This window comes from Leuresthes tenuis, unplaced genomic scaffold (genome assembly GCF_036924035.1).
Source record: "Leuresthes tenuis unplaced genomic scaffold, fLeuTen1.0.hap1 SCAF_23, whole genome shotgun sequence".
NCBI classification, from domain to species: domain Eukaryota; kingdom Metazoa; phylum Chordata; class Actinopteri; order Atheriniformes; family Atherinopsidae; genus Leuresthes; species Leuresthes tenuis.
Genome location: NW_027325377.1, coordinates 17,185,853 through 17,212,287, shown reverse-complemented (window position 1 = coordinate 17,212,287; position 26,435 = coordinate 17,185,853). Strand labels below are relative to the sequence as shown.

Here is a 26,435-nt window from a genome sequence, read left to right as displayed (position 1 = left end):
TAAAATTTGCTGTTCTACGCAGATGAAAATAACACCTGTTAAGTCTTCCTGTACCCTTTACCTGTTCGGATTCTACTGAAGATGTAAATCTTTAACGGAGACTAACAAACAGTGGCTCAACGCTTCACACTGTAAAAGCGCTGAAAACTGTATTAATATTATTATCAATTAATAGTTAACAATTAATAGTAACTGAAATATAATTCTATAATAGCCTATGATTTGTTAGGCTGTTGACTATACAGATTTGGTGCTGCAATAAGTATTTGCGGTGATGCATGTGGATTGGATTCTACTTCATCACAGAGGATGGAAACAAGGTTCTTTGGGGTTTATTGAGAGTTATCAATGAGATTTTAGACAGCAGGGAAGATCTATGGGACAGGCACAGCATATATCAGTTTCTGGAGAACACTTATCAAGAGGATAAGTTCTTTATGTCTTTTGTTGACAAAAAAAACAAAACAAAACACTGCCCGACTTATTCTAAAAACACATAATGACAGATGATAAGAACCTGTAAAACTGTCAATAAAACACTGATATATTGCCCAATTTTCCTCAATATATCAGTTGACGTGAGCACAGTTAAAACAAACGCATAAAAAACACTGCGGCTGGTATCAGCTAACACTGACAGTTAATTCCACAGCCACGACGCATACACACACCTGCCACACATGAATCCTCCTTCCAATCTCCAGGCCACAGGCATGCTCTGCTGGGGATGTTCTCAAAATACACCCATCAATCATGCTGCAGACAGCTACGCCTGCCCCTCCCCTCCCTTCCCCGCCACTCTACTCCACATCCACTGCTGCAGGAGGCTCAAGGTGAAGGAGGGCGCTGCGTCTCTCCATCTATAATAACTCACCTGTAGGACTGCACGCAGATATCCTGCACAGTTAGTGTCCAAATTCAGTGTCCCCTAAAAATCTTTTCTTCAACCCACATATAAATAAAGAAATCACAAAATGTCATTCTGAGGCCCCACTAAGTCGGATAAAAGTACATCAGAGTTAACAGGAGAGATGACATTTCCCAGGCTGGAGGAGTTTTGCTTCAAAACAGACATCTGAGCAGACGAGAGCATTGACTTTTAACTGTAGACGCGAGGACAGAGAGAAAAAATTAGTTAAATGAGTGTGCTGGCTCCCCAAGAGAAAAGTCAAGAAGAGAGTGTGAGCCCAACGATTGCCACTGTGAGACGATAATAACTTTGTCTCTTTGCAGGTGAAGCTCCTCACATGACCAGAATGTAATTACTTGTCTCTCCATACTTAGACAAGTGCTGTCTGCAGGGATATGTCGAGGCCAAAGACAAAAGAAGTGCTGTAATACGATTAACAACCTTCAAACCTGAGCATCATCAGTTATAATCCCTTTATTTGTCTCTGTTCATTCCTGTACTTGAGGTAGTTGAAACTGCTACCCTTCTCCAAGAAGGGTGCATTTATGAGACATGCTGGAAGGTGGCAAAGATCATCTTACAGTTTGGTCTGTTTTTAATTTACCCATCAGTTGGATTGTCCCTGCCTGTGTTTGCACACATGAGGTGTAAACAGGCTGAATGAGCGAAGAACCACGAGGGACAACACTGGGGCCTGCCTCGTTTTTTTTTCATAAAGCCAACAAATATTTGGCAGAATAGGAAAGAAACAGCCAACTTGAAGTGTAGGAAAGCATTGAGGTTCTGTAAAGAGCCTGTCCTAGTTCTTTTTCCATCTACCAAAACAAAGGGAGGAGACAGGAGGCAGGGAGGGGGACAAAGATAGATATAGAGGAAGAGAGAGGAGGTGAGAAAATGGAGGCAGAAAGAGATTTACAGAGTGAGTTATGCAACTAAAAGGCGCCTGTGATGTCAACTGCTCTGTCTTCAATGGTGCCGACGTTACTTTGAACATGCAGGAACTGGATAAATCCAACACATATTTTGCAGCATGTTTTGACAGAATCTGGTTGTCGGGGCTGCAGCTGACTTTAAACATGAGAGAGAACAAGTTGTCTTTACCAGAGATGACAACATTTACACGAGTATGCGGTGCTCTATATGTACATTCTTGAACATTTTTCAACAAGTCCTCCAATCAAAATGAAAAAACAAGTTTGCTCATACCATTAAATACGACTCATAAGAGCATCTTCTAAACTACTGCCCCCTACAGGCAGCAGGGGGGATGCACAGCACACAGGAGGGGTTTCTCCACTGGCATTTCCTTTAACGAGCCACAAAGTCCTCTTACAGAGGAAGAGGGAGGAAGGTGTGATTACCATGGGAAGCTTTCTACCACACAGATACAAGACACAACAACTGCAAATTTATATAGTTATTTTGAGTCATTTCATCATAATCTATGCTTTGATATTTGTTTATCCTGATGGGAGTGGTCTGTCACAGGAAGGTAGTGCAGCCCTCCAAAACACACAAGGTGTCACTGCATATTCGATGGGTGTTAAAATATGTCTCCTTTACAGTCACCAGATTTCAATCCGGATGAAAACCTCCAGAGGATTTTAGATCACTCTGCTAGACAGCGCTCTCTATCACCACACCACAGATCAATGACGAGGCGCAACGAGGCCATTCTGGGGTCACATGCTGGTCAAACACTGTACCAAGACACTCTGCTTCAACGTAGCGCCTTATTTTTTTTTTTACTTCAGCAGTACAGGACTTTAAATCTAAAGAGTTTGTTTTTAATGGTGGTGCAAAATACTCAGTTAAGACAAAAAAAAATCCATTTTATTATTACTCTGTCCCGTTTTTTGTGCTTTAGAAAAAAATTGTGCTGTCTCGAGTTTAAATAAGCAACTCTTAGCTTATCTAAGCATTATTCACTTAACAAGTTGGTATGCCAAATGTAAGAAAAAAACTGTTCAGTCACTCAAGTAAGTCATCATACGCATGAATTCACAAGTCCACAAGTGCCTCTGAGGAGTTTTGTTTTGCAGATTCCTCCAATATTACAGCCCTCATCAGTTCAGACTGCATCAAAGATTTTTAAGCATGAATGAAGACAGGGATGATTGAATGCAAATGCCAGTAGTGATGTCCAACTTTTCACATCACATGACGCTGCAGCTGTGGTTAAGTCCAGACCTTGGAATATGTCCTCTCCATCCAGTTGACTGCTGATGGTAATGAATTATGCAGCTGATGATTCTAAATGATATCAGGCGAGGTTTTGCTTCCAGATGAAGAAGTTAAAGCAATCTGAGGAAAGTGCTGACTTGTTTAAAGCCCGTCTGATTACATGGCCTCTCATTCCTTACCTAGCAGTCCTTTTGTTCAGTTTCAATTTCCAGATAGCATTTAACCAAGATAAATGACAACCAAAGCCATGAAAAGTAAACTTTTACGCAAGTCACAGATCTAAATATGTCCTATATGTTATCTTTCCCCCTGTAGATTCAAAGTGTCACTTCATACTGTTCTCCTCCTCCTCTCAGCCTGTTGTCTTGTCACGCCTCACAGACTCCACCCTCCAATCCTGTTAGTGCTTATTGACGCATAGCTCAGGTTCAAGCATGGACACACACCCACACCCAAACACACACACACACACCATTCCATTAATCAATAGCAAATTTACAGAGGTAGCTTTTCTCTGCCAAACTGAGCTCAGCTCCAAGGGAGAGCTGGTGCAACCGGGCTGTGGGGGTTTAGCTGAAAAACATATGGTTGCATACACACCGCCCTTACTCCGAAAAACACTGATCAACAAAACCGCCAACAGTTCCTGAAGACACCCCACTTATGTGCACTATTCTAAGCGGAGATCATCTAGATCCGTTAGTGTTATGGAAATATACCAGAAAGACAGATTAAATGCAGAGGACAGTTAAAAAAGCAGAAGAATGACGTATGAATTCTTGTGAAATAAAGATCTGCATGAAAAACAAGCAAATGCTAGTTTATTTTCCTTGTGTTAATTAAATTCATTCAGCTCATTTTCACTCCATAAAAAGGTCAGAAAATAAGCTACACTGAAAATGTAAAAGGCAATGACAAGAATCCCCAAACATCACACAATGATTAATGACTGTCAACACCAAAAGGCACAGATTTGAGCTGATTAAACCTAGAACTGCCCTACAATTGTCATGGGTCTACCCTTTACAGACCTGCAGCCACATTGGTGCTGCACAGTGGACTCTCCTGCCTCTAACCCCTCCAGCAGGGATAAACTAACCTGATGAGATGCTCAACAAGATCAATAGCAATCCTCGCAAATATCAGCACATCTCCTTTAGTGGAGTGTCCTCAGCAGATAAATAGGATTGGAAATGCTGGGGATGAAAGCAAAATCACATTTGGACTAATTCTTTATTGGTGCCTCTGTCTTTGTTTCTGTGTCATTTCATCATCTTGGAGATGTCTTTTGCTTTCACATCTAAGGAAGAAATGGGAGTTTCAACAACTACACAAGAGTTCTTTGATTGAAACAGGATGAACAGGATGGTATTGTTATTTATTTATTTGACATTTTCTTTAAGGATTAAACAGAAGGAGAACGCATGCTTGAAGCCAGCACATGGTGCAAATGTTTTGGAATCGGGACTCACAGGACAGTAGTTTAACCTTATTTTGTTAAACTCTTTTCACACAATAACAAACACGCATACAAGTTCAACCAATAAAAAATATTAAGTAGAGTTTCTGCTTAAGTTATGTCTGATTTAGACAACATTCTGGTACACAGTAAGACAGAAAACCCATTAAAAATAAGACCATAGTGGTAATGTATTTCTATGGTAATAAAATTCTTATTTTCCCACCTTGAGCCCTCAAAAAACTTTTCCCCTTTCTGTTGTCTCTCCTTATTTCCTACTCTGTCCTCTACCCAGCTTCCATACCTTCTTGTGTATAACTTGCTTGATAAATCTCTTTTTGGTCACTCGCATAAAGAAATATTGCATTGGGGAGTGTGGAGGAGGGGAAAAAGAAGTCAATGACACTCATTTATTCATAATTGCTCATCTATGAATGCTCGCTACATTGACATTCATCCTTCTCCTTTCTTTTCTTTGTCAAGTGTGTGGGCGGTTAAAGGACACTTCAGATCTCACTTAGTCAAAAATAAAGAAGTCTTTGTAACCCCCAGCCTCTCTGGACCAGAGCGCTGAACACACATGTCACGGGGCTTCCAATTCGAAGCAACTAGTGCTACGACACATGAAAATTCTCCTCAGTACATAAAACCTAAAAGAGCAGCAATTCTGCATGTAAACCAGCACGTACAATTCAGAAAATGTTCCTCCGATTACGTCGTCTCACAATGCATGTCATCGGATGAACAGGCGACGCTTGAGTCTTGTAAAATATATGCTGTGAGCAACTAACATCAGTGAGTGTGAGAGGCAGAAAGACGTGAAAGACGAAGAGAAAAGATGGAGATCCAGTACTCACCATCCTCTTTGCATTCCTCAGGCGGCTTTGCCTTCTTGGCTAGCCTCGGGTCCAGCCACGATGTTGTCTTCGTGTTGTGGCTGTGAAGAAAAGACAGAGAGTGTGTGTGAGGGAACGTGATAGATGGCGAGAGAGAGGGGACTTGGCACAAAGAGAAGGAGGTTGGTGGATTCTTAATTCGGCCACAGAATCATTTCGGAGAGGAAAGATGAGACTCCCGAGGGTGCCTTCCTCTAAAAAGGTGACAAGAGATACGAAAGATGCTTTAGGTGAACAAAATGGGAATCAATACTTTTAATTTGCTTACTGTCTCTCTTTAGCAAGCAGGAGAGGAGGAAGGGGGGGCAAAGAAGGATAGAGAGGTGACTGAGGGAGTGATCGAGGGGAACAGCTGTGGGCTTGGCACATTCTTCCAGAGCCTCAGGCAGAAAGCTGGATTTAGATCAGATATAATGATGAGCCAGGGAAACTTGATGCATCAACACGACTTGTCTGAAGCTCCAGAACCTCAATAGTCTCCTTTCATGATGACAAAACAACAGTAGGGAGATGAAGGGCAGGGAAAGTGTGCAGTGAGGTGAAAGGTGAAAAAGCTCTCCTCTTGTTTGTTTTCCCAAAAGAGATTTTAGTTTAAAATACGCACCATATAGGGCTTCCAACTATCTAAAACTTATCGATACACATGCTAAAGTTGCTATGCCGAACGCAAACGTTAAAGCATTGGGAATTTTCTCAACCCTCAGAAAAAGTTTGGAAAAAAAGACTCCTGAGTCACCTTTCCTCTGAGTTCTGCTAAATTTCCAGATGCTTGAAGCAAGCCAGCCAAGATAACCACATATGGTTGCTTGACATATCCAGACAAAGTTTAATACAGAAATGGTCCATCATAAATATTCATCATTTTCGTTTTTAAAAAAGTCCAGTTCCCCAAGAACTAATGTATTTGTACTCTTCAACCGCGTGGCAAATATCTTAAGTTTAAAAACATAATCCAATTCATTCTTTTGATGAATTATACAACAGTGTTTCCTCCACTTCCCCTTAAAAAATGTTGGAAGCCTCCCTTGAGAGTCCCTGCTCACATTCCCCATGTTTCTTTCAACTTGTTTTACTTTTCGCAAACTCACGTTAAACCATTTGGTTCATTAGCTGTCAGCCTGTTGCCAACTTTGTCAGTTTGCCTTTTGGTGCTGGCTGTAAGGCCACAAAACCAAAGCAATTAGTTAAAAGAGAATAAAAAACTCCATTTGGCTCATTCTTTGACTATTGGTCCCTACGAGACACAATACTGATTAGTGTAGCATTTACAATGTTTAAAAAAAATACCAGAAAATATAAAGAAAAAGCAGTCATGCTCGTTGCTCGCTAAAAAATGCTGTTATGAGATAAGTACTAGTGATGGGAAGCTATCACATTCAAGCTGACAGCTATGGTCTTTATCATGTCAGTTTAACGAGGTAGCACACAGCGGAACTGAGGCTGATGGGAATCATCAGATTTAAAAAGAGAGAACCATTGGACAAACGAAAATTTAGGCCCGATGACAGTGCAAGATGAAAAGTTAAATGAGCATCAAAGTTATTGCTATTCATTTTGAGGGCATGAATATAAGTACCAAACTTAATGGCAATTAAATAGTTCTCAAAATTCTGACTGAAGTTAAAGATTATTTTCCCAATGAATCACTTTATTGTTCAAGCTCCCAACTGTTGTTACGGGTGAATCCCACATGCTCTTCGTCTTCATATTTAAGCAACTTTTCTCCCAACTGAACAGCTACCTGTTGTTTCCGATCAAATAGAGCTTCATCAGCTTCATCGCTGACACTGATCACAAAATATCAGGAATTTTTCATGTCATTGAAAGATTTCCCCTGGTCTAAAGGAGCGGATTGATTGAGAGGAAACTGATATAGGCATCTCCACGGCTAAAAGTACAAGATTAAGCAAAACATTGAGACATATGAAAGAATGTAAATGTAGTAGATGAGGACCCGTGTTAAATACTGAGCTAACTGAAGTGCACTTCAAGGTAAGGATTTTTTATTCTCCTCCATCTGCCATTCTGTTTCCCATCCTTCCCTTTCCTTTTACTTCTGTTGCCATATAGCGCTATTTATAGTATCAAAAACTATACCTTTCCTTGCTGTCTTGTCCTCCCCACTCACCCTCCCCTTGTTTTTCAGTCTTTACCAATTTCAGTCACTTTCTGTTCCTTCCATCCCCTTCTAACTTTGTCTAAACCCCTCACCTCAGCTGCCTCACTTTGAGGGCTGTCGGTAAACAAATTTATCTCATATGGAGGACAATCAAACGCAAACAGCATCTTGGCAAATGCTACCTCTTTGGCACAGTTGGAGTTCACCTACAAAGAAAAACTCAAAGACCTGAATCTAGAAATTCAGAGGGCTAAGCGAATTAGTTGTGTAATGTGCTTGATGGAAGTGGGAGCGTGAGGTTTCTCTGTTTTGGTGAGGAGACATATGGTGAGTCATCTGCTGTGGAGGGAATTAAAAGTTTGCCTCTGTGGTAAATGGACATGAAAAGTCAACATGTGCCTGGCTGGATGACAACACATCTCATTTGTTAGTCTACTGCTTTTGTGCTGCTTCTCCTAGTTTACGTTGCATTCACGGAGGCTGGGATTTAAGTAATGCCGTGAAGAGATTCAGTCTGATTTTTAAAATGATCCACTGATGCAACACAGCTTTATGTTGCTGCTAAATATTTTCCTGTTGTGCCTACATGAGTTGATGCTGCAAGAGAATCCATGTCCACATGCTGATGCAATTCCATCCACACCACTTCTAAAGCACACAGCAACTCCATCATTCTTATGTAAAAAAGACTCACCTCCACAGTTTTACTGCCGCTGTAAAATGCTAACAACTGCAATAAATTAAACTTTAGAGCTTTTATAACAGAGCTCTGTGTAGCAAGGTACTTCTGTGGGTCTTTAAATCTCATTAGATCACCGTGCATCCGTTTATTTTGTCTGTGCACATGTGTTTGTGAGAGAACAGAGGCAAATATACAGCAATGAAAATGTACATCACATGAGTAACAGTCTTAATAGGAAAAAGATATTAGGAAAATGTAACGTAACAAAGAACAATTTATGTCTTTCATTAAAATCAGTAGAACTATGAAAGATCAGGGTAGCCGAGCCAGCAGTTCTGAAAGCTTTTATTGCAATGTCATCTTTCAGATCCAAAGTTTTAGTGTCATTTTGGTCTTTTAATATAATGGCTTACATCTAAAAAAAGGGGGGGGGGGTTAGTCATTCTATTATCATACTCATTAGCATTACTTTTCCTTTTGGAAAGAACTTGTGGTAATCTTTTTCTCTTTAATAAACACTTTAAGGAAAAAAAAGAGGAAAAAGATGTGATACAACTGCAAAGAACGACTAAATCTGATCAACTCCAAGTTATGTTCTCAAAACTAAATAAAGGTGGAAAGGTGCCATTGCACTGAAGCTTTAATATTTCATTAGCTGTTTTCTGTGGTTCTTCACTGAGTCATTTGCTGCAGTGAAAAAATCCACTAGACAGAGGTGTGACCAAAAACCATCCAATGAATTTAGAACCATATGAAAACCCTGAAACCACTGGTAAGGGAACGATGCAAAAACGAAAAACCTTGATTGCATTTGCGGACTTCTTGGTGCTCATGTAATTCTTAGGCCCCAAAAGTCTCCAGAAAGATTTCCAACCTTACTGCAGTAAATCTAATTGTAGGAGAAAGTAAGAGTGAGATGTGTGGAGATGTGTGACACACTGTGACGACACAAGATCAGAGTTAGATTAAACCATGACGACACTCACTCTATAAAGTAGACCTCTCCTTTCTCGGTGTACGCCATCTCCCAGTTGTCAGGTAGCGGCCCTAGCTCGTCGTTCTCCTCTGGCTTGGGCACCACCGTCTTTGGGGACAGTCCGTCCTCTTTGGGCACCTCCGTCGGGGCCTCTGCTGGGTTACTCTGTGGGGCGATGTCCCCTGAAACGTCTGTGCTCTTGTCCTCATGCTCGCTCGACTCTGAGGTGAAGACAAGGCGGGATGAGTCAGGCATGACATCATCATCAGCGAGGACAAGGGGTGAGGAGAGTGAAAGACAAGGGAGATGAAGCAAGAAGAGGAGAAAGAGAAGAGACTGACTGGGAGTCAGGGTGGAGGCAGAAAAAGTAGGAAGGAATGATTAGAAAAGTATGAGAAAAAGTAGTGACTCAGGGGAAAGAGAGGAATGACTTGAAGGGAAGAGAGGGAAGTTAACAAGATGGAAAGATGAATAAAGCAGAGGAGACAGTGGAGATTGAGAGAGAAACAGGCAGTGATGCCCTACTTCGAGTTGTGGCAGCGTGTGAAAGTGTCAGAGAGAGAAAAATGGGAAGGAAGAGAAAGAGATGGTGTGTGCTCTTCCCATAGGAGAGCTGATGGAGGGAAGTGGAGAGGGGAAAATGAAAGTGGGGGATAGAGAGATAATCTATTGGAGGGAAAGTGAGAGTTACTGATCTGCTTAGATCACAGAGCCTGCTGTGCTCTATCGATTCCCCCTCATCTCTGCTGGTCAGCCCACACTCTGTCCATCTGCAGACACACAACTCCTCCTGAGCAGACCCTAGGAGCCAACATGCTTCACTGTGCAGCCAGAGGCAAAAGTTACGGAGCATTTCAACAACGCTGATTGGAGTCAGCTGAAAGTATTTCCTGTTCCCGCATCGTCTTTTAGCTCGCAGCCAGGAGTGCATTAAGAGTAATCTGCATGCATCATTTAGAGAAAATGTACATCATAACTGTACTCTGAATGTTTGCCTTGACAGTTTGGATAACTTTTAATCTTTTGTGAACTATTCTACCATCAAAATTCAGTTGTGGGATCTCGGAGATCCCAAGCCCACTCTAAACACAGACTGAGCATGTTTGTAAGATTGATACTTAATGACTTTTCCTAATTTGATGAGATTCACTCCTAAACAACAGTAATACAACCTTAGACTACAAAATCCACTTCATAAAATAAAGCAACACTTTGGCTTGGAGCCTCTAGCTGTTTAGAATAGTGAAATAAAACTTTAACTATTATTCATGTTTTCAATTTGGTTTCTCTCACCACTACCTTCTGTATCCCAGATATATCTATTTAGATCAGCGTCGTTGGAGCTTTCTCACAAGCAAACAGATCTCTTCGGGGCAAAACTGATCTAAACAGCCTCAGCTTCACCAAATGGTGACTAAAGTGCAGCACAGCTGGTGGGAAACTTAATGATTTATATTCTCACATATTGTGTATAAGAGGTTTAGAGGTTCAGAGCGCATTATTATTTCAGACAGTTTACAAGACCGAATAGAAAAGCAAAAATCATGATTAAAAGAACGATAACCTGCAAATCCCTAGTTCCATTGATTCAATGGAATGCTGTTTTTGTTATGCTGTTTTTTTGTTCATTTTTTATTGAAGGATTTTATAGCGTTTGTCCTGTAAAACACTGCAAACCTTCACTTTTATTCTTATTCTATGTATACGGTGTCTCATGCAATATCTTATAAATTTCTTTACGTTCTCTCTGTTTCTCAAATCTTACCGTGTTTAAGCTCCTTTCGGAAGGAAAACCAAATTTTCATCCTTCACCCGGCCTTCCTCTTGAAAAAAACATCACTTTTAGCAGTTCCTTAGAAACATAGCACAGCTAAAATTTAGTAGAAATATTTTCAGGTCACAGAAGAAGGCACCAGTTGGGATCGGTGCCCAACCTGCTCAGATTTTTGTGCCGTTCCGACAGATACCGTGCAGCAAAACACTTTCCCGAGGCCATAAAACCGGCTTAGAAAGTCACAAGACTGAAGCGTGGCTCTGGATTTGGAAACACAAAAAAATCAAACTCATAATGCTCCTTTTATGATCCCTCCGTTCATGTGATCATGAGATGCACTCAAAGGGTTTCTCTGTGTGTAAGCGTGAACAGGCATATCCGTCCCACAAAGCATAATGTGATATAAGGTATAATTCTGTCTCAGTACCTTATCTATCTGGGAACCCATCAGCTATTATCTGCTGACTGAACACATGGAAACAACAGCTAATCTTCCAGGGCTGGCTTGTAGTTATCGTCATAACAGATAACGTGCAGCAGGGCCAAAAGTCCTGTTTCTGTGTATGCAGATAAATTTAAAAGCAAAGTCTTCATCGGATGATAGCTGCTAGTTTTAAGATTTCCAAACAAAGCCAACTAAAACATGATTGGGCAGAACAATTCTGAGCTTCTGGTACCAAAACCCTTTTCTCTAAAACTTCACAGAACTGCCTACAGACATTTCCTTATTCTTAATGTTGTCACAGAAGGTAAACATCTGCTCAAAGAAAAAAACTTAATAAGAACAACCTCTAAATGTTTGGCCTTGTTTCACGGAAATATGTTGATTCTGCCTATTTTCAGAATTGCAGGGGGGTGTTTAACAAATCAGATAAATACCTAAGTGAAAACCTCCTCAAACATTTCATACTGCCCTCAGGCTCCTGTTCAATTGGACAGAAATATATGCGTTTGCCCCCTGGATATCTCCTCAGACACGGTTTTCCATAATAATACCTGATGAATTCTAGAGAGTGACAGCACTAACACTTCAACAACAAACTGGATTGGGGGGTAATCACTTGTGTGAGAGGCAATTATAATTCACAGAGTACATATCATGTCATTAAATAGCGTGTGAATTATTTGTGTGACCAATTAAAAGTCTACATCATAACCATTTTTTCAAGGAACCCATGTAAAAGCAATCTGTTACAGCCTCTGTTGCTAAGCAACCACCCTTGAGGATTCTGTTGCAGTATCTTAAAACTGTGAAAGCCCGTCAGACTCTGAGCCCAAGCAGGACCTCAAACCTGGCTGTCATGACGAAGCTCGGCCAACCTTTGCCTCTGTGTCTATAGAGTTGTTGTCGGGGACTGACCTGGGGTGATAGCAACACCGTTGCCATTGACGATGGGCTTCTCCTCCTCCTCCTCCTCGGGGGGCTCGATGCTGGCTTTTTCCATGTTGCTGACTGACTTGTTACGCTTCCTCTTGCCCTCTGAGCTGGGTCTGGCGCCCGGCAGCAGCTGGTCTGTTACATTTAGCAGCAGAGCGCTGGGCTCGGCTGGAGGCTTTGGGGTGCCGTAAAAGTTATCTGCAATAAAAATTAAGACCAGGAAGACATTTAGACTCAGGAATTCTATTTCTTGCTTCTAATGTCAAGTCATTTTATTGACACCAGTGGCAAAGCTTTAGGAACAGAAATCCTCATTCGGAAAGTGATATAAGCTCAGAGAGCATTACAGCTGATAAAAATATTTGTTATCATTGTCATCTGGTGTAGACGTTAACATACATATGCAAGAATTTACTTCTAAGCCCCATATAGCCTCACAGAGGCTTTAAACCTGTTGGCAGAGCATGAGAAATCAATACTTCATCTTATGACAACCCTCCAGGGCAACAAAGACAGGTAATAATAGTTAATATAACCACATAACCTGTATTTCCATAAGATTTTAATAAAAGTGAGAAAAATAACATGCTTATCATATAAGTGCAAACAGAGCAGGAAATGAGAGACAGAAAGAGAGAAACAAAAAAATGTCCAAAGAGTGAAGAAAGTAAGGATGACTGAAGTGGGATTGTGTTTGTGAGATGGCTGTCACATCCACAGGGTGGATAAGGTGTTTTTTTTTTTTTGCCATGTCAAATCCGGCTAATCCATGAACACGCAAGCTGGGAGCTCAGGATCACATCGCGCCTCACACTATTGCAACACACCGCTAACAGCTGCACGAAGCCATGCATATTTGTAAAGGCAAAACATAGTGACCCGAAAACAGCTCATTGTGAACCCATCTCAACCATTTCTGTTGGGGTTTTTTTTTTTTTTTTTTGGTTGTTGCAGCATCAGTCCATCTTCTGCCTCTGCACATCAATCACTTACCAGCCCATGCTTGAATTTCCGTGGCGTATAACAGTGTGTTTCTGCAAGGCTTGGATTGAATATTAAGCACATCTCTCTCTATCAGTTTCTGTCTCTGGTCAGAGGCAAATGCCTTCCTCTGGGAACTGCAGTTTTTGACTTGGCACTGACTCAAAAGCACCTTCCGCAGTATTCAAAGTTGATTTTACATTTTCACTATCATTCGATATGAATACTGGCAGCAGCCTCCGACTGCCTCCATCAGTCACTGTGAAAACCTCATAACTCCATGTGCAGGGATTTGTTTCTTGTTAACCTAAAATGAGCTTAAAGCTTCTGCAAGTTAAGCTTGTAGATTATTCCTGGTAATTGCTGGTGGCAACCTGTCAAAACCTCAATAAATATAAGGGACTCTATCTGCTGTTTCTTTTAAGGAATTACCTGACCTTTCAAATGAAAAGGTGGCAAAGAATGGGCAGAGTTGTGGCTCTCAGGCTTGTAAAGACATTTTAAAACCACACAGAATAACCACAAATTTGTCTACTATTTATTTAACTGATTGAACAGAAATCGGTTTAAATTTTTGTCCTTGAGTAGTGCATGGAAGGTTTCCTTGTTGGAGAGCTTATCTATGCAGTTACCCTCCGGAATTCTTGGCTGAGAGATCGTACATGAGGAGACTATGTAAAATCCACTAGGACTATTTAAATGCACTGGGCTCAAGAATTAGAGAAAAAAACTCCAAGAATAGCCAGAAATATTAAAATCCGTTAGTGTCTCCCTATGTGTTGGAAAGACCTACTGAAACATCAACTTCATGCTGTGGAAAACAGGAGAAAAGTAGATGTGAAAAGATTGCAAGGACTGTCGGGAATATAGCCCCTGAACCACAGTTTCAAATCCCAGAGCCTCAACAAGCAGGAGATTTTCCACTAACAAAGCACGCTCCGTGTCCATGTGCAAACTTAATTAAAACACAGCATCACACCTCCCTCGACTTTGAAGTCTGAGTAAGTGGTGGAATTGTGGAAAGATGGAACCTCAAAAAGGAACAACGGGAAAAAGAAGGGAGGCTCAATGATTTTAGAATCACATTGGGTGTGCTTGTAAATTTCTTCCGAGACATTTTTTGCATGGGACTGTCTTGCTGTATCGGCCAACATTTATTAAATAATGGCCGATTATGTATATTAGCCTACATGAATGATCATTGCGCTCCTCAGACAGTAAATGACTTGGAAATAAAAGGGCATTAAGGAAAAAGCATCAGTGACGTTAATGACTGTAGTTGCTGGATGAAAAAGCATCCAGAAGAGTTGGAAATAGATCCACACATCACCTGGCAATAAAACATTATATTTGCTGTGATGTTTTGAGCATAACATCATTCCTCAAATATCTGAGGAAGAGCAAAAAAAGGCAAATAGAACTGTTTGGAGGTATTTGGTGTGCAGATCTATCAGTTTAAAGAGTACGTGCAGCACATAAAAACAATGCTTCCCCTGCTGTGCCTTCTGCCACAAGGTGTTACTTCGCCAAGCTTTAAATCATTTCTCATGCACAACTAACGAGGAGGGGATGAAGATTTACGACAGATGGTTCAAGAAGAATGTACACTTCTGTTTTAAAAATGTAACTAAGTGAAGCATATCAACACAATACCATTCAGGGAGTAAAAGAACTGTGGTTGCCTCCTACTGTTTTCCCCTTCATGTGGTTTTAAAAAGGGTGTGTTTAATGAGACTACGGACACAATTAGGAAGCTATGAGGGACTCTCTGTAATGTCCTCGTGTAAAGAAAACACACAAAAAGGGGTAATCCAGTGGTAAAGTGCGTAATCTTCCCTTTTTAGGTGCTACCCACTTATTCATCTTCATTTCTCTCATAAGTAAATAACACATTCAATCGATTTGAAGCACTTGAAACATCGCTCTGTGACATTATACTGATTGCAGTTAACTGAAACAAAGTAGTGGGTTTTGGAAGAAACTAGCAACGTGTAATTTAGCAGTTAATCTGGACTGTGCATCCAGACTCCAACTGGTGTCCAGCTGGAACAACCAGTAGCCATTTTGTCTTACTGGCAGCCTCTTCCCGGCACTGTCAGCTGAGGCTTAAGGTTGTTCAAAATCCCCTTTAACGACAGGGAAGTTTTGACTGCTGCCCAACAGATACGCAGACTGTTACAATACTTCTGCCCAAAGGCTTCGAGGTAAATTCTTTGTTTGTTAGTCCTTCGGTCTTCGGGGCTCTGGCGTGTTTGATGTTTTAGGTAACACCATTTCCCGTCTTATTTTGAAAGCAGCCTCATCTTTCGAGATCATAATTCTGTCCCACAATTCCGTCTGGCTACCAAACCGAACTTTGACCATAAAGTATCCGTCAATGCTATCTCTAATGTGATATATATGACATAACCTTTGTGTAACTATCTGATAAGAAAGCAATGGACGAAGCACTTTTTGCAGAATAGTTCTTGGACAGCTGTAGTTTCAGGGCTGCAGACCCACATTACAGCTTCGTGTAAGTGTGGTGAGATCCTCATTGCAGCGCGGTTGTCTTTTCCTAAGTCCTTAAGAATTTTTTCCTTAACCTCATGACGTTTTCCATCGAGGTCAAGGAAAAGAGCTGAGGAAAAGACTGAAGGAGTTTTTTTTTTCTTTAACTTTTAAACCTATGGCTTTGTTTTCTGATTTCTCCACACCTGTGTTTTAGTCATTACTCTCTCCCGTCCATCTACAGCAAAACAACTCTTTTTCTGTGACCGGTCCTCTCCAGTTTGACTTTTTGAACATATGTTTGACCAATTTTTAATGTCCAAACAACCTCTTTATGACCAAAACCAAAGAGATAATTGTTGACTTTAGGACATCCCCCCCTTCTACATAGTTGACATTGAAGTCCAAAAGGTCTGCAGCTTTAAATTCCTCAGTTGGAACAATCCCAGAGGATTTCTCTTGGTCTTCACGGTGACGCAGTGTTCAGAAAGGTTTGCCAGCAGCATCATTGCCTGAGGACTCTGTGGGAATTCAGGGTGAACACCAGCATCTTCACAAACTTCTACAGGTGCACCATCCTGCTGCCGGGCTGCTGCAGCAGCATCACAGTGTGGTACGGGATCGGCTCCAGCTCCAACAGCCAGAAAACACTACAGAGTGGCTCAGACAGCACAGAACATAAGTGGAAACAGTTTCCCATCCACTCAGGACTTTTACCACAAACGGTGCCTGTGGAAGGCACACAGCGTTGTATTCTTATTATTGTTATTTCCTGTTTTCCTTGTTGCTTTCGGGCCAGTTTGACAGTCCGGGAGTCCGTCTGTTTGCATGTACCAAAGACTGAAGGATAGTTTCTACCACCACGTCATCATGCTCCACCACTCACAATAAAGTGATGACTGGAGGACACTGCATTCATCCCGTCTGCTGCAACGCAAACAGTGTCCAATACTGCAGCCCTTGTCCCCTTATCATTCACACCCATAACTCTGCGATACATCTTCTGTTTGTCTTAAACAATTCATTCTATGTTTGTAATGTAGACACTTGATAGGACATTATTCTATTTTATTCCCCCTACATTTGATCTATTTTGGTAAATCTGCTATATGCGGATACTTTCATATTATGAATTTCTATTTTTGTGCGTTTTGTTTTTTTGCTGAGTCGGCTGCTTTTTCTTGTCCACTACATTTAATTTGTACTGCCGACCAGCCACGTTAACCTTCATATGACAAGTAAACGGAGTTGATTTGATCTGATATGACGACTGCTTCTGTAGCACTTCTGCATTGTAGGCCCCTCACCTTCAAACAACGCTGGCAGCGGTTCATAAACCAACATGAAATCAGTGCCGTTCCTGGGACCGAGAAACAGTGTTAGTTCATCTAGGAAGCTGAGAAACATGCCTGCTTTTTCACAAGCTAGAGAACCAGCATGGAATCACAGCATTACGTCAGCGTATAAATCTGTCCGAACATCTGTTTCATTTTCTTTGAATATCCCCTTAGTTCAGTCAGAACTTCTGTGCAATGAAACAGCATGTCTCCCCCACTGATCCAAATTTTTCGCCTTATTTTCTCTGTTGATTGATGTTTTAACATCGCTACTGTATTATCATCACTACTAATGAACGCTTCTGTAAAGAGCCGTCACCATTTTTGACAGCTGTTTGCAATGCTACACAGCATTTATATACTGTGCTGGATTTCAAAGGTCCCAACTGACTCCGTTTTTATTTCTTCTTTGGATTTAAGCAGACTAGACACAATACAAGCCTTGTTTTTCACGTCCTTTTCGGTAAATCAAGGGATGTGGGTTTTGGTTCAGGGCCAATAAAAGTATTGGTGCTACTCTGGCACTAGTTTTCCTGGCAGCTAGCTGTTGGTTTGGCTGTTGAAACCCAGGCGACTGGTTCTAGATTTGGCTCTGAAGGAGCATTGGATCTGCCAGACTTTAAAAGGGGGTGACAACGTGTATGTGCACATTTTTTTTTAAACACTCTTCGGTAATTAAAGTAAGTGAGATTGAACACTGAGTGGAACAGAGAGATGTCAGGAGTTCACTGTTTTTTGCTTTTTTTTTAGTAAACTTTTTGCAAGTTTTCAGTCAGTTTTACAACAGCCAACTGATTCTTATCAATCTTCCATTTAAAATTGATTGTTTCTCCCTTTTTTCTACATCTAATTGGCTATTAAATTATTAACACTTATAAAACAGGGAATGACGGCCAATCGCCCATGCAGAAGAAGCTCTGGCTCCTTCTCCCCTGTGGGAAGCGGCTCCCATCGCCAAAAAGGATCTAACACCGCTTCTGGCAATTCTCTTAAACCAACCTGCAATTTCAATTTTTTCCAGGACTGGCAGAAGGCTGAAAATGAAGTCAGGTGGGAGAGGAAAAAGTTAGCTGCTACGTGTTATCTATGCAATAGCAGGGGTCTCCTGCGAGTTGGAGGTGGTCAGACAGACCACAGGCTGCATTTTGAGAGGAGTTTAAAAATCCAAGCCCGCAGCCTCTCTGATCACATAGGAGGAGGTAGAATGGGCCTGTTTGTTTTGATTAAGAAACCAAGGAACTGCTGCTGCTCAAGGACTGGGCCAAGAGAAAGGCAAAATTAAGACACCGCATGAGCATGTGTGTTTAGTTTTCCCTATTCAGAATTTACAGAAGACTACTTTAAGCGTCCTTCATAACTGATGACACTAAAAGATAGATGGAAGGATGCATTCAGGAGCGTGGGTGCAGTGTGTGGACGTGGAATGATAAGTCCTGTCTCAGCGTTCATTCAAACTGCTGCCACTCACTCAGAGAAAAATGCCTGGTGTGTCACGCTGAAGCAAACGTTCTTTAACAAAGTGGAAACTATCACAAAGAAGAATGACAGCGCGTCACGCGAGTGTTTTTGAAGCGTGACTTCACAAAGTCTTTACCTTCATATGTTCCGCTCTCCAGCAGGGCCCCGCTTTTCTCCAACTCCATAAACCGGTCAACGGTCACAAAATTATAATCCACCCCTGGGACCTCTCCCTCCTTTGGCTGCCTGGTGGTGCCTGCGGGGGGAAAAGAGAGGAGAGATCGTCATTTAGCATCACTGCTAAATGAAGGGAAACCTTAAAAAAAAGGCGATTCTTTGACGGTCTTTTTGAAAAAGATTTGAACAAGCCAGAGCTGAAATGCACCGACTCTCACAGAGCTCTTTTCATTAAGTGCCCTTCTTTACTTCTTCTTGCCTTTTTCTCCCTTGCTCAGCTGAGACTTCAGGTGGGGGGGGAGGGAAGGCAAGGCACCAATTCAGGAGCTAAATGATGCAATTTGGACACCAAAAGGTGAAATCAAGTCAATTTGCACAAAGCTGACAGCCTGTTGAGGACGACCTGACGAAAGGCTCCGGTCCTGGCAGCTGACTACGTCAGAGAGGTGACAAGAATGTTTTACCCTGCAATAAAAGCTTTTTAAGCCAAGTTTGCTGACACGGCCATTATTTCTAACTCAGCTCCTAAAACTCAGTGTGTCAATTCTTTACAATGTTAGACTGTGGCACAAATAACTTCCTAAATACTTTCGCATAGCCGTGTGCTAATTACACTTGTTAGAACTGATCCCAGCTGTGATAACACACAACACTCTGCCCCTGAGGTGCTGAATGGGTTTTCACATAGGAGAGGATTGCTTACAATAAAAGCAGAGCCTGTAAAACATACTTGTTAGACCCTCGCTATGGCATATATCCTCCCCATCTGTGAGTGTTGAAGCTAGAAGGGAAACTGTGCCACTGATCACCCTTGATTTGACTTTATGTAAAGCCAGCTGACATTGCTCCTGTATGAATACACGAGTTTGGAATAGTGGCTGTCAAGGGTTCAGTATTGTAAAGATGTGGGCAAAGGGAAGCCAGAAGCATTTCCATAAATGCTGATTATCGCATTTAAATGCACTAAAAAGAGTACATTACTGAAATGAGTGGGGAAAATGGGATGCACTCTAAAGCCAGACAGGGTGAAATTTTTAATTTTCCTTGGTTCACTTCAAAATAAGTAGAAGGAGAGATTGGGTCCGCTGCCTCTTCTTATCTTCCTGCTTCTAAAGGGTTCAGTGTACAGAATGAAAGGATGAAACACCTTCTAGGTTGATCCGGCTGGGGTCCCAGCAATAAGCAATATTTACGGGAGGCATGTTGGAAACAGTTGAATCAAATATACAACGTTGTCCAAAGATTCGTTGAGAAATCCTACCAGCGAGTTAATTTACGGCGATATAAACTAATTCTAAACGTGTGATTAACACGGCAAAGAGTCACATTAAGATCAAAAGAAGTTCAGTCACATCAAAAAACTCGATTTAGTTCGACTCAGTATTCCCCTTCCCCTTGCAGCAGCTCCATATCCACCTTCTAAGAGTGCAAATCACACACTCATGGGTTCAAGCATCGACCACTAACTATAATTTCTTTGTTTATGTCACTACCTTTAATAAGCTGCAAGCATATAAGCTGTATGTCCACTCTTTTTTTATTCACCGGCGTGAATATCTTCAATAACCGTCCTGTTGAAAGAGAAACTCCATCCAGAGAAGGCTGTTTGATCAGTTTTTCAGAAGCACATGACCGTGATATGACAATCATGTGGAATAAAGTGGAAGCCTGCATGAATTTACCATCCCGTGAAGAAGAGCGCAAACCTTCAAAGCTAGAACATCAAGCTGGAACTCGCAAGCAGAGCGATTTGTTAGTGCTTATGAGAGCAAATGAGTGGCAGGGAGCGCCGTTTGTTGGAAAAACGATTGTCTAGAACTTGTTTGTGTGTGTGCTTGTGCGGCACGTCCAGAACAGAGCAGCTTGACTGTGCACGGGGGCTTGTGTATCCGTCAGATTAGCCTCCCTCATAGGCAGAGCAACAGACTGAGCAGCACGCACACACATACACACACACACTAGACCTTTGATGTTGCTGAGCTATATTTAGCAGCATCTTCTCTGAGGGACATCTCTGGGGTGACAATGTCTGAAAGGAGGCAACCACAATGCCGATCAAGTTTCAAAACACCGTATGTGGGTCACGTTTCTGTTGAGTTAAGCAAAACATAACACTTTTAAGAAGGTATATTATCATAATTGCAATGCTTTCCATACAGACGTCTGGTGGACACATTCAGATTGAATATTTCGGTCTGTTGTTCTGCCATTTTAAAAGAGCCTCTATCCTTAAACCTTCCGCTGTGTTTCTGGTTCAACTCAGGAGAGTGGGTAGCACTCACTGAAATAGGTGCGACTGTAACCCACAAACTTATCTCGCTACTTGCACTGAAAACAAGCAAATGTAAACCTTGCGGCGAACAGATGTTAAAACTGCTCGAGCATTTCATTACACGAACTTAAAAAAGAAGAAATAAATCAACAGTAACAGAGGCATGCACAAAAAGTTTGGACTCATTTCTACTTGGAAAGCCATATGTTGTTTCTTGATACTTTGAGTGGGAACATATTTAAGCTGCAACAAGCCTGTCGAAAGCGATTTATGAGGAGGGCATATTTAATGACGTACTTCCACCTCAATGCTCTCTTGCTTGGAACTGCAAATGTGCCTGTTATTTCTGGAGCGAATTTGCCCACGTGTGATCATTTCAGCTATCATTAATTTCAAGGAAATTGTTTTGCTTACAACAGCTAGCTGTAGATAATGCAAACTCTTTAATCTGTAATAAGCTCACACCGAGAGGAGCCACATGCAGACACAAAGAAGTTAGATTAAGTCTGAAAGTCACGCTTGGGGAGGCAAACAAAAACAAGGGGGTGGGCTGAATGCTGAAGCCCCAAAAACAGAATGCAAAATGATCAAAAAGCTCCCAAACCCACGTAAAGAGATTGGGAAATGCAGGGAAGCCAGAAAAAGTAGCGCTGGAATGGTTGATCAGACAGAAATTCCTGGGTAGAGGCAATGTGGCAAAGGCAAGAAAAAAAAAAAGAAGAGAGATAAGTGTCAGTGATGAGCTGATACAGCACAGGTGTGGAATAATCAGCTGATTGAGAACAGATGGGAAGATTAAACAAGGTAGCAAAATAAATAAATAACTGGAACGCACAATGACGAAAACAGGAAACAGAGGTGAATGGATGAATGAACACGATTTGAACTTGTAGTATGCTGGATAGTTAAAGCATAATAAGGCTTGATTATGCATGTTTTTTTAGTTCGGTGATGCTGGAAACGGATAAAATGCAACAGAGTGAGCTGTGATTAATTCATACGCTGACAGCATCCACAGCAGCACCTCTGTGCACTATTAAAGACAGGTATAAATCCACCTTTATAACTCGGGGGGCTTGCGGGAGTCTTCTAAGACTGCAGAGCAAAACAGATGATGGCAATCAAAAGCACACCAGTAAACAGCAGGTCGTTTGCTCCCTGCTGTGGTCGCGGAGAGAATATTTGTGGTTTAAAAGACGGCAAATGGGACAGAAAGCCTCACAAAAAGGAACAAAAAAGAGGTAGGCTGAGTGAGGTCGGGGAGGGAGTTCATGTGAATCAAAAGAGTAATAGATGAGAATAGCTTGTCTTGTAGTGTGGGTGGTGGCTCTTGTTGCCTAGTCAGTCAAACTTCTGCTCTCTAGTGCGTTCTCAAGCCAACCGGATGCCCCTATCACCGGTAGAGGGCTCACACTGGGACTTGTGCTCCTACAGAATGCGTTAACCCCACTCTAAGCAATCTCTATGTTAATAAAAATACACCAGATTAAATGTGTGACCTCTGTGTTCTGCCTCGCAGTTGCGCATTGACATGTAAAATCACTGCAACCTGAGCACAATCTAAACCTGACTGTAGGCAATAAGAAAAGGCTCAACAGGGCCCCAGACAATCTCTGGAAAGCAAAACGATTGGGTCTCCATTTGAAACAAAGGATTTCTATCCGGAGAATATCCCGAAGCATCGCAGACGGAGTCCGTGTTGTGTGTTTATGATAGGAGAAACAAAGCGTGTGTGCCGAGCCTGACAAAAAAAAAAAGAAGATTTTACCACGAGCATTCAAACAAATCCTTTCCAAAGAGCTATGGAGGGGAGGGGAGAAAACGAAATGAAAGTCTGACGTGTGACAGAAACTTTAGTCTTTAATGCATTTGATTTTGCTGAATGTGAACAGCAGAGCCCGTCTTACTGAATATACACGGAGGCTCAAAATAAAGGCGGTAATGCATGACTGCGCAGAGATAGATTTGAAGTGCATTAAATGGGCTTAAAAGTAAGTGTTTGGCATTTTATGGAGAAAATAAAAAGCAGAGATAGTCTAAGGAATAAATGTGCCTCATCTCTCTGAAGCTGCTCTGTGCTGAGCTTTGAGGCAACTGTATCTGTACAAAAAAGGCCCCGATATGAATATACTGAATTGAATTTATTGTGTTGGTTGCCTTGACAGCCATCGGTTCCCAGAAATGTTGCTTTTAGCCAAGGAGAATTGTGACAGATTACTAGAATAGAACAGATAGTATTAATTCATCATCTATTGAAGAATCTGCTATCAAACCCCATTGTCTCTTCTTTCCAGTTCTCTCAAAATCAAATTCCAAATTCACAGAGCAATTAATCCAGACTGAGCTTCTGTCTGTTCACATTCTCAGAGTCCAAGCCAGGGTTTGGGAGACATTCAACTCCGATTCTGATTATCATTTCAAATGGATTAATTTTGATTTCAAAATGGCAAAAAAACCCAAAAAGAACTGTCATCAAATTTAAGACGAACGAATATCGAAGCGTAAAATTAATCACTGTCAATATTTGATGTTTTCCATGTGCGGTTCTGAATAAAATGCTAGCTTCTGAGATTTGCCATTCATTGTGTTCTGTTTTTGTTTGCGTTTTATCCAGTGTCCCAACTTTTTCAGCATTTGGGCTGCAAATCATTCGAAATTCATGTATCTATAGTTCCTGCACAACATAATCACGCAAGCAGGTACATATAATGCTTGGAATTGAGTTTCTATTCCCAACCTTTGGCGAAACATGGATATTATTCTGTGACGTGTCAGCGTGGATCCATTTTGGAAACATCACAAAAAGCAGAAACTTCTATGTTCCTCATGGGGCTCCAAACGTTCAAAAGCATCAAGTTCAGGTGTATTAGATCTGCTGGAGTTAAGAGGTTACGGTTAAAGACGGGATAATCTAGTTTAAAGCCTGCTTAGGGCCTCCAGCAGAGCTCATCATGCCTTTCTGTGTTGATACAACAGACCAGTTTTGCGGACAACAGCTTCAGGCCGGATGTGTCGGAAAGGTCCTGCCCTTTTACGCCCCAAAACCCTCTGTAACAACTGGCCAAAACGGCGTCAGCATGGCCTATTGTAACCATTCTAATCTAGCCATTAGCCAATTAGGAAGTGACGGGCAGCTATAATGCCCTTGCATTAGAGGGATGGATTAGTTTCTCATTCAGCGCCTGCCTGCCGCCTGTGGGTGAATGGACTGATGGAGGACAGCGAACTGTGGCACTGCACCACAGAAAGCTGCTTTCACTGCACTTTGCCTTCATGGACAGCAACTGTAACAATGTGGTGTTTCACCGTTTTCACTGATGATATAGAGCAGGGACTTAATAAACTGTGATTAGACATCATTTAAGCAGTAATAAAGTATACTCAGCTGGGAGAGCAGAGCAATGATGCCGTTTTCACTGTGCTGAAGATGAAAGTTAATATTGCTGCTTTGCAGCCTAATCATATCGAATGCTTTGGTACACTAGCAAAGAGCAGACAAAACCTCACTGTCGAGCAAAGATCTGGACTTTTTTGGGGGGATAAAGCCCACTAAATGAGATTTTCAGGTTCATTTGAGTTCAGTGAGAAAGGGTGTGTAGCTTATTGACAGCCAGTAATGTGGGATAAATTGGAGAAAGCCAGACACTGAACCACACTCCCCTGCCTGCTGGCCTTCTGCCGGCCTCCCCTGAGTTCCAGTAATAGTTCTGCCCTGAAGGAGGTGCTAGGTAGACCGCCTGTAACTGAGAGAGGAAAAAAACAGGAGGGCTGTCAAACAGATACAGAGGTGGGGAGAGGAAGAAATATTTCAACAATATTCATAAAACAGAACTGTGTAACCACCATCTTAAATCTACATTTTCCATCCGACAGCGTTCACAAGGATCCTTTAAAGGAATCTTCTATTTTATTGGATGTTGAGGAGACAGACCAACAGAGGGGGAGAAAGTGGCAGAGGATAGCTCAGCTTCTTTTCTCGTATTTAACAAATCATTTTTACGAATGTTACCTCTTGAGTAAACAGTCCCCGGTGTTTTATTCTCTGCAAAATGCTTCCTGTCCAGCTGCTTTTTGTTGCTTGTCAGCTCACAGCAGCCACCCCTCATTGCTTGACAAATACAGCAATAATATATCTGCTCAGCCAAACAACTCTGGTATTTTTCAAACTGTTTTTATATTGCTCACAAAATCCAAACGAGGATTCCTCCTGAACCCTGCTGCAGCACGGAACAGTCTATGTTAACAGAAGCTGGCTAGTTAATGCAAATACTCGCCTGAAGCTGCATGGATGCAACAAGCTCATATGAGAAGATGAAGCAAAGCAGCTTGAGATCAGGATGATCCAATCATGTTAGTGTGAAGCTAAAGCAGAAACCTCAACATCCTGCCAAATTACTTATTAAATTACAAATCTTATTTCAACAGGTTGTGGCTTATGTTAACCCTGCTGACATGTGATAAGATTCCTCTGTAGATGGGTTGAAAATGCATCGATGCAGCCAGATGATGTGATCCCTTAATATTTTCCCTTCATAAGGTTTTAAGATGCTCAGCTATATCTGAGATTTGCACTAAGAGTTTAAGAACTTGTGTGAATATTTCAAAGATAAATATTTGAGCCTCTAACTGCTCACACTTTTCACACTTTAAAGGGGCAATGCCGTTTTTTCTCTCTCTGGAAACACAGTTTGTTTATATCCAAACACAGTGATGCCTCGTCTTTCATTTAAATGTGTGCAAGGCAAATTTTACATATTTTAAGTCTAAGTTTACTTCAGATCTTATTCCAGTTCTGACAATAACTTACATAGAGGGTTACAGTGTATGTAATACCCCCTAATTTAGATCAAGCACCAAGGCAGTGCTTTCCAAATGTGCTTGATGCCAGCCAAAAAGCTGATAAATAATTTAATTCCAGACCACACATAACCCAAACTACTGAAAAAGCTGTCAGGTATGGTAATTTGGCAAGCCTCAGTGGCCAGTGTGGAATAACCCAACCCAGTTTTTGTCATCCCCTTCAGGTTAAGAGCAGTTAGAAGAAGCCTCTGGTTCACCATTACATTGCAAATCCACACTCCACATCACAAATACGCCCATTTCTAGCTGTCTACTCCATATAACTGTAAAATTCCCTGGTGTTGGGCTGCTTAGTGGAGATGAAATGATTCTCAAATGGAAAAATAATTAATCAAAACCTACGTTTTAATAAATCAACGCAATAAATCAATGCATATGAGGTTGTTTTTTTTGTGTGATGGTATGTAATTTCTTCAAGATAGCTTAAATGGATACTAAAACAGCAAATAAGGCTGACATCTAAAATGTAACTCAGTGCACAT

At 41.4% G+C, this 26,435-nt stretch overlaps 1 protein-coding gene across 3 annotated transcripts in view; it reads right to left on the bottom strand.

Moving 5' to 3' along the window:
- Positions 1-26,435, bottom strand: part of magi2a (membrane associated guanylate kinase, WW and PDZ domain containing 2a) — a 181,829-nt gene that overhangs the window by 57,104 nt on the left and 98,290 nt on the right. For all 3 annotated transcript variants that reach the window (XM_072377463.1, XM_072377464.1, XM_072377465.1), the window contains exons 3-6: positions 18,781-18,900; positions 12,361-12,576; positions 9,237-9,447; positions 5,411-5,490 (exon numbers count right to left, since the gene is read on the bottom strand). In XM_072377463.1, the coding sequence (XP_072233564.1) occupies positions 5,411-5,490; positions 9,237-9,447; positions 12,361-12,576; positions 18,781-18,900 (627 nt within the window). The remainder of the gene's footprint in view (positions 1-5,410; positions 5,491-9,236; positions 9,448-12,360; positions 12,577-18,780; positions 18,901-26,435) is intronic.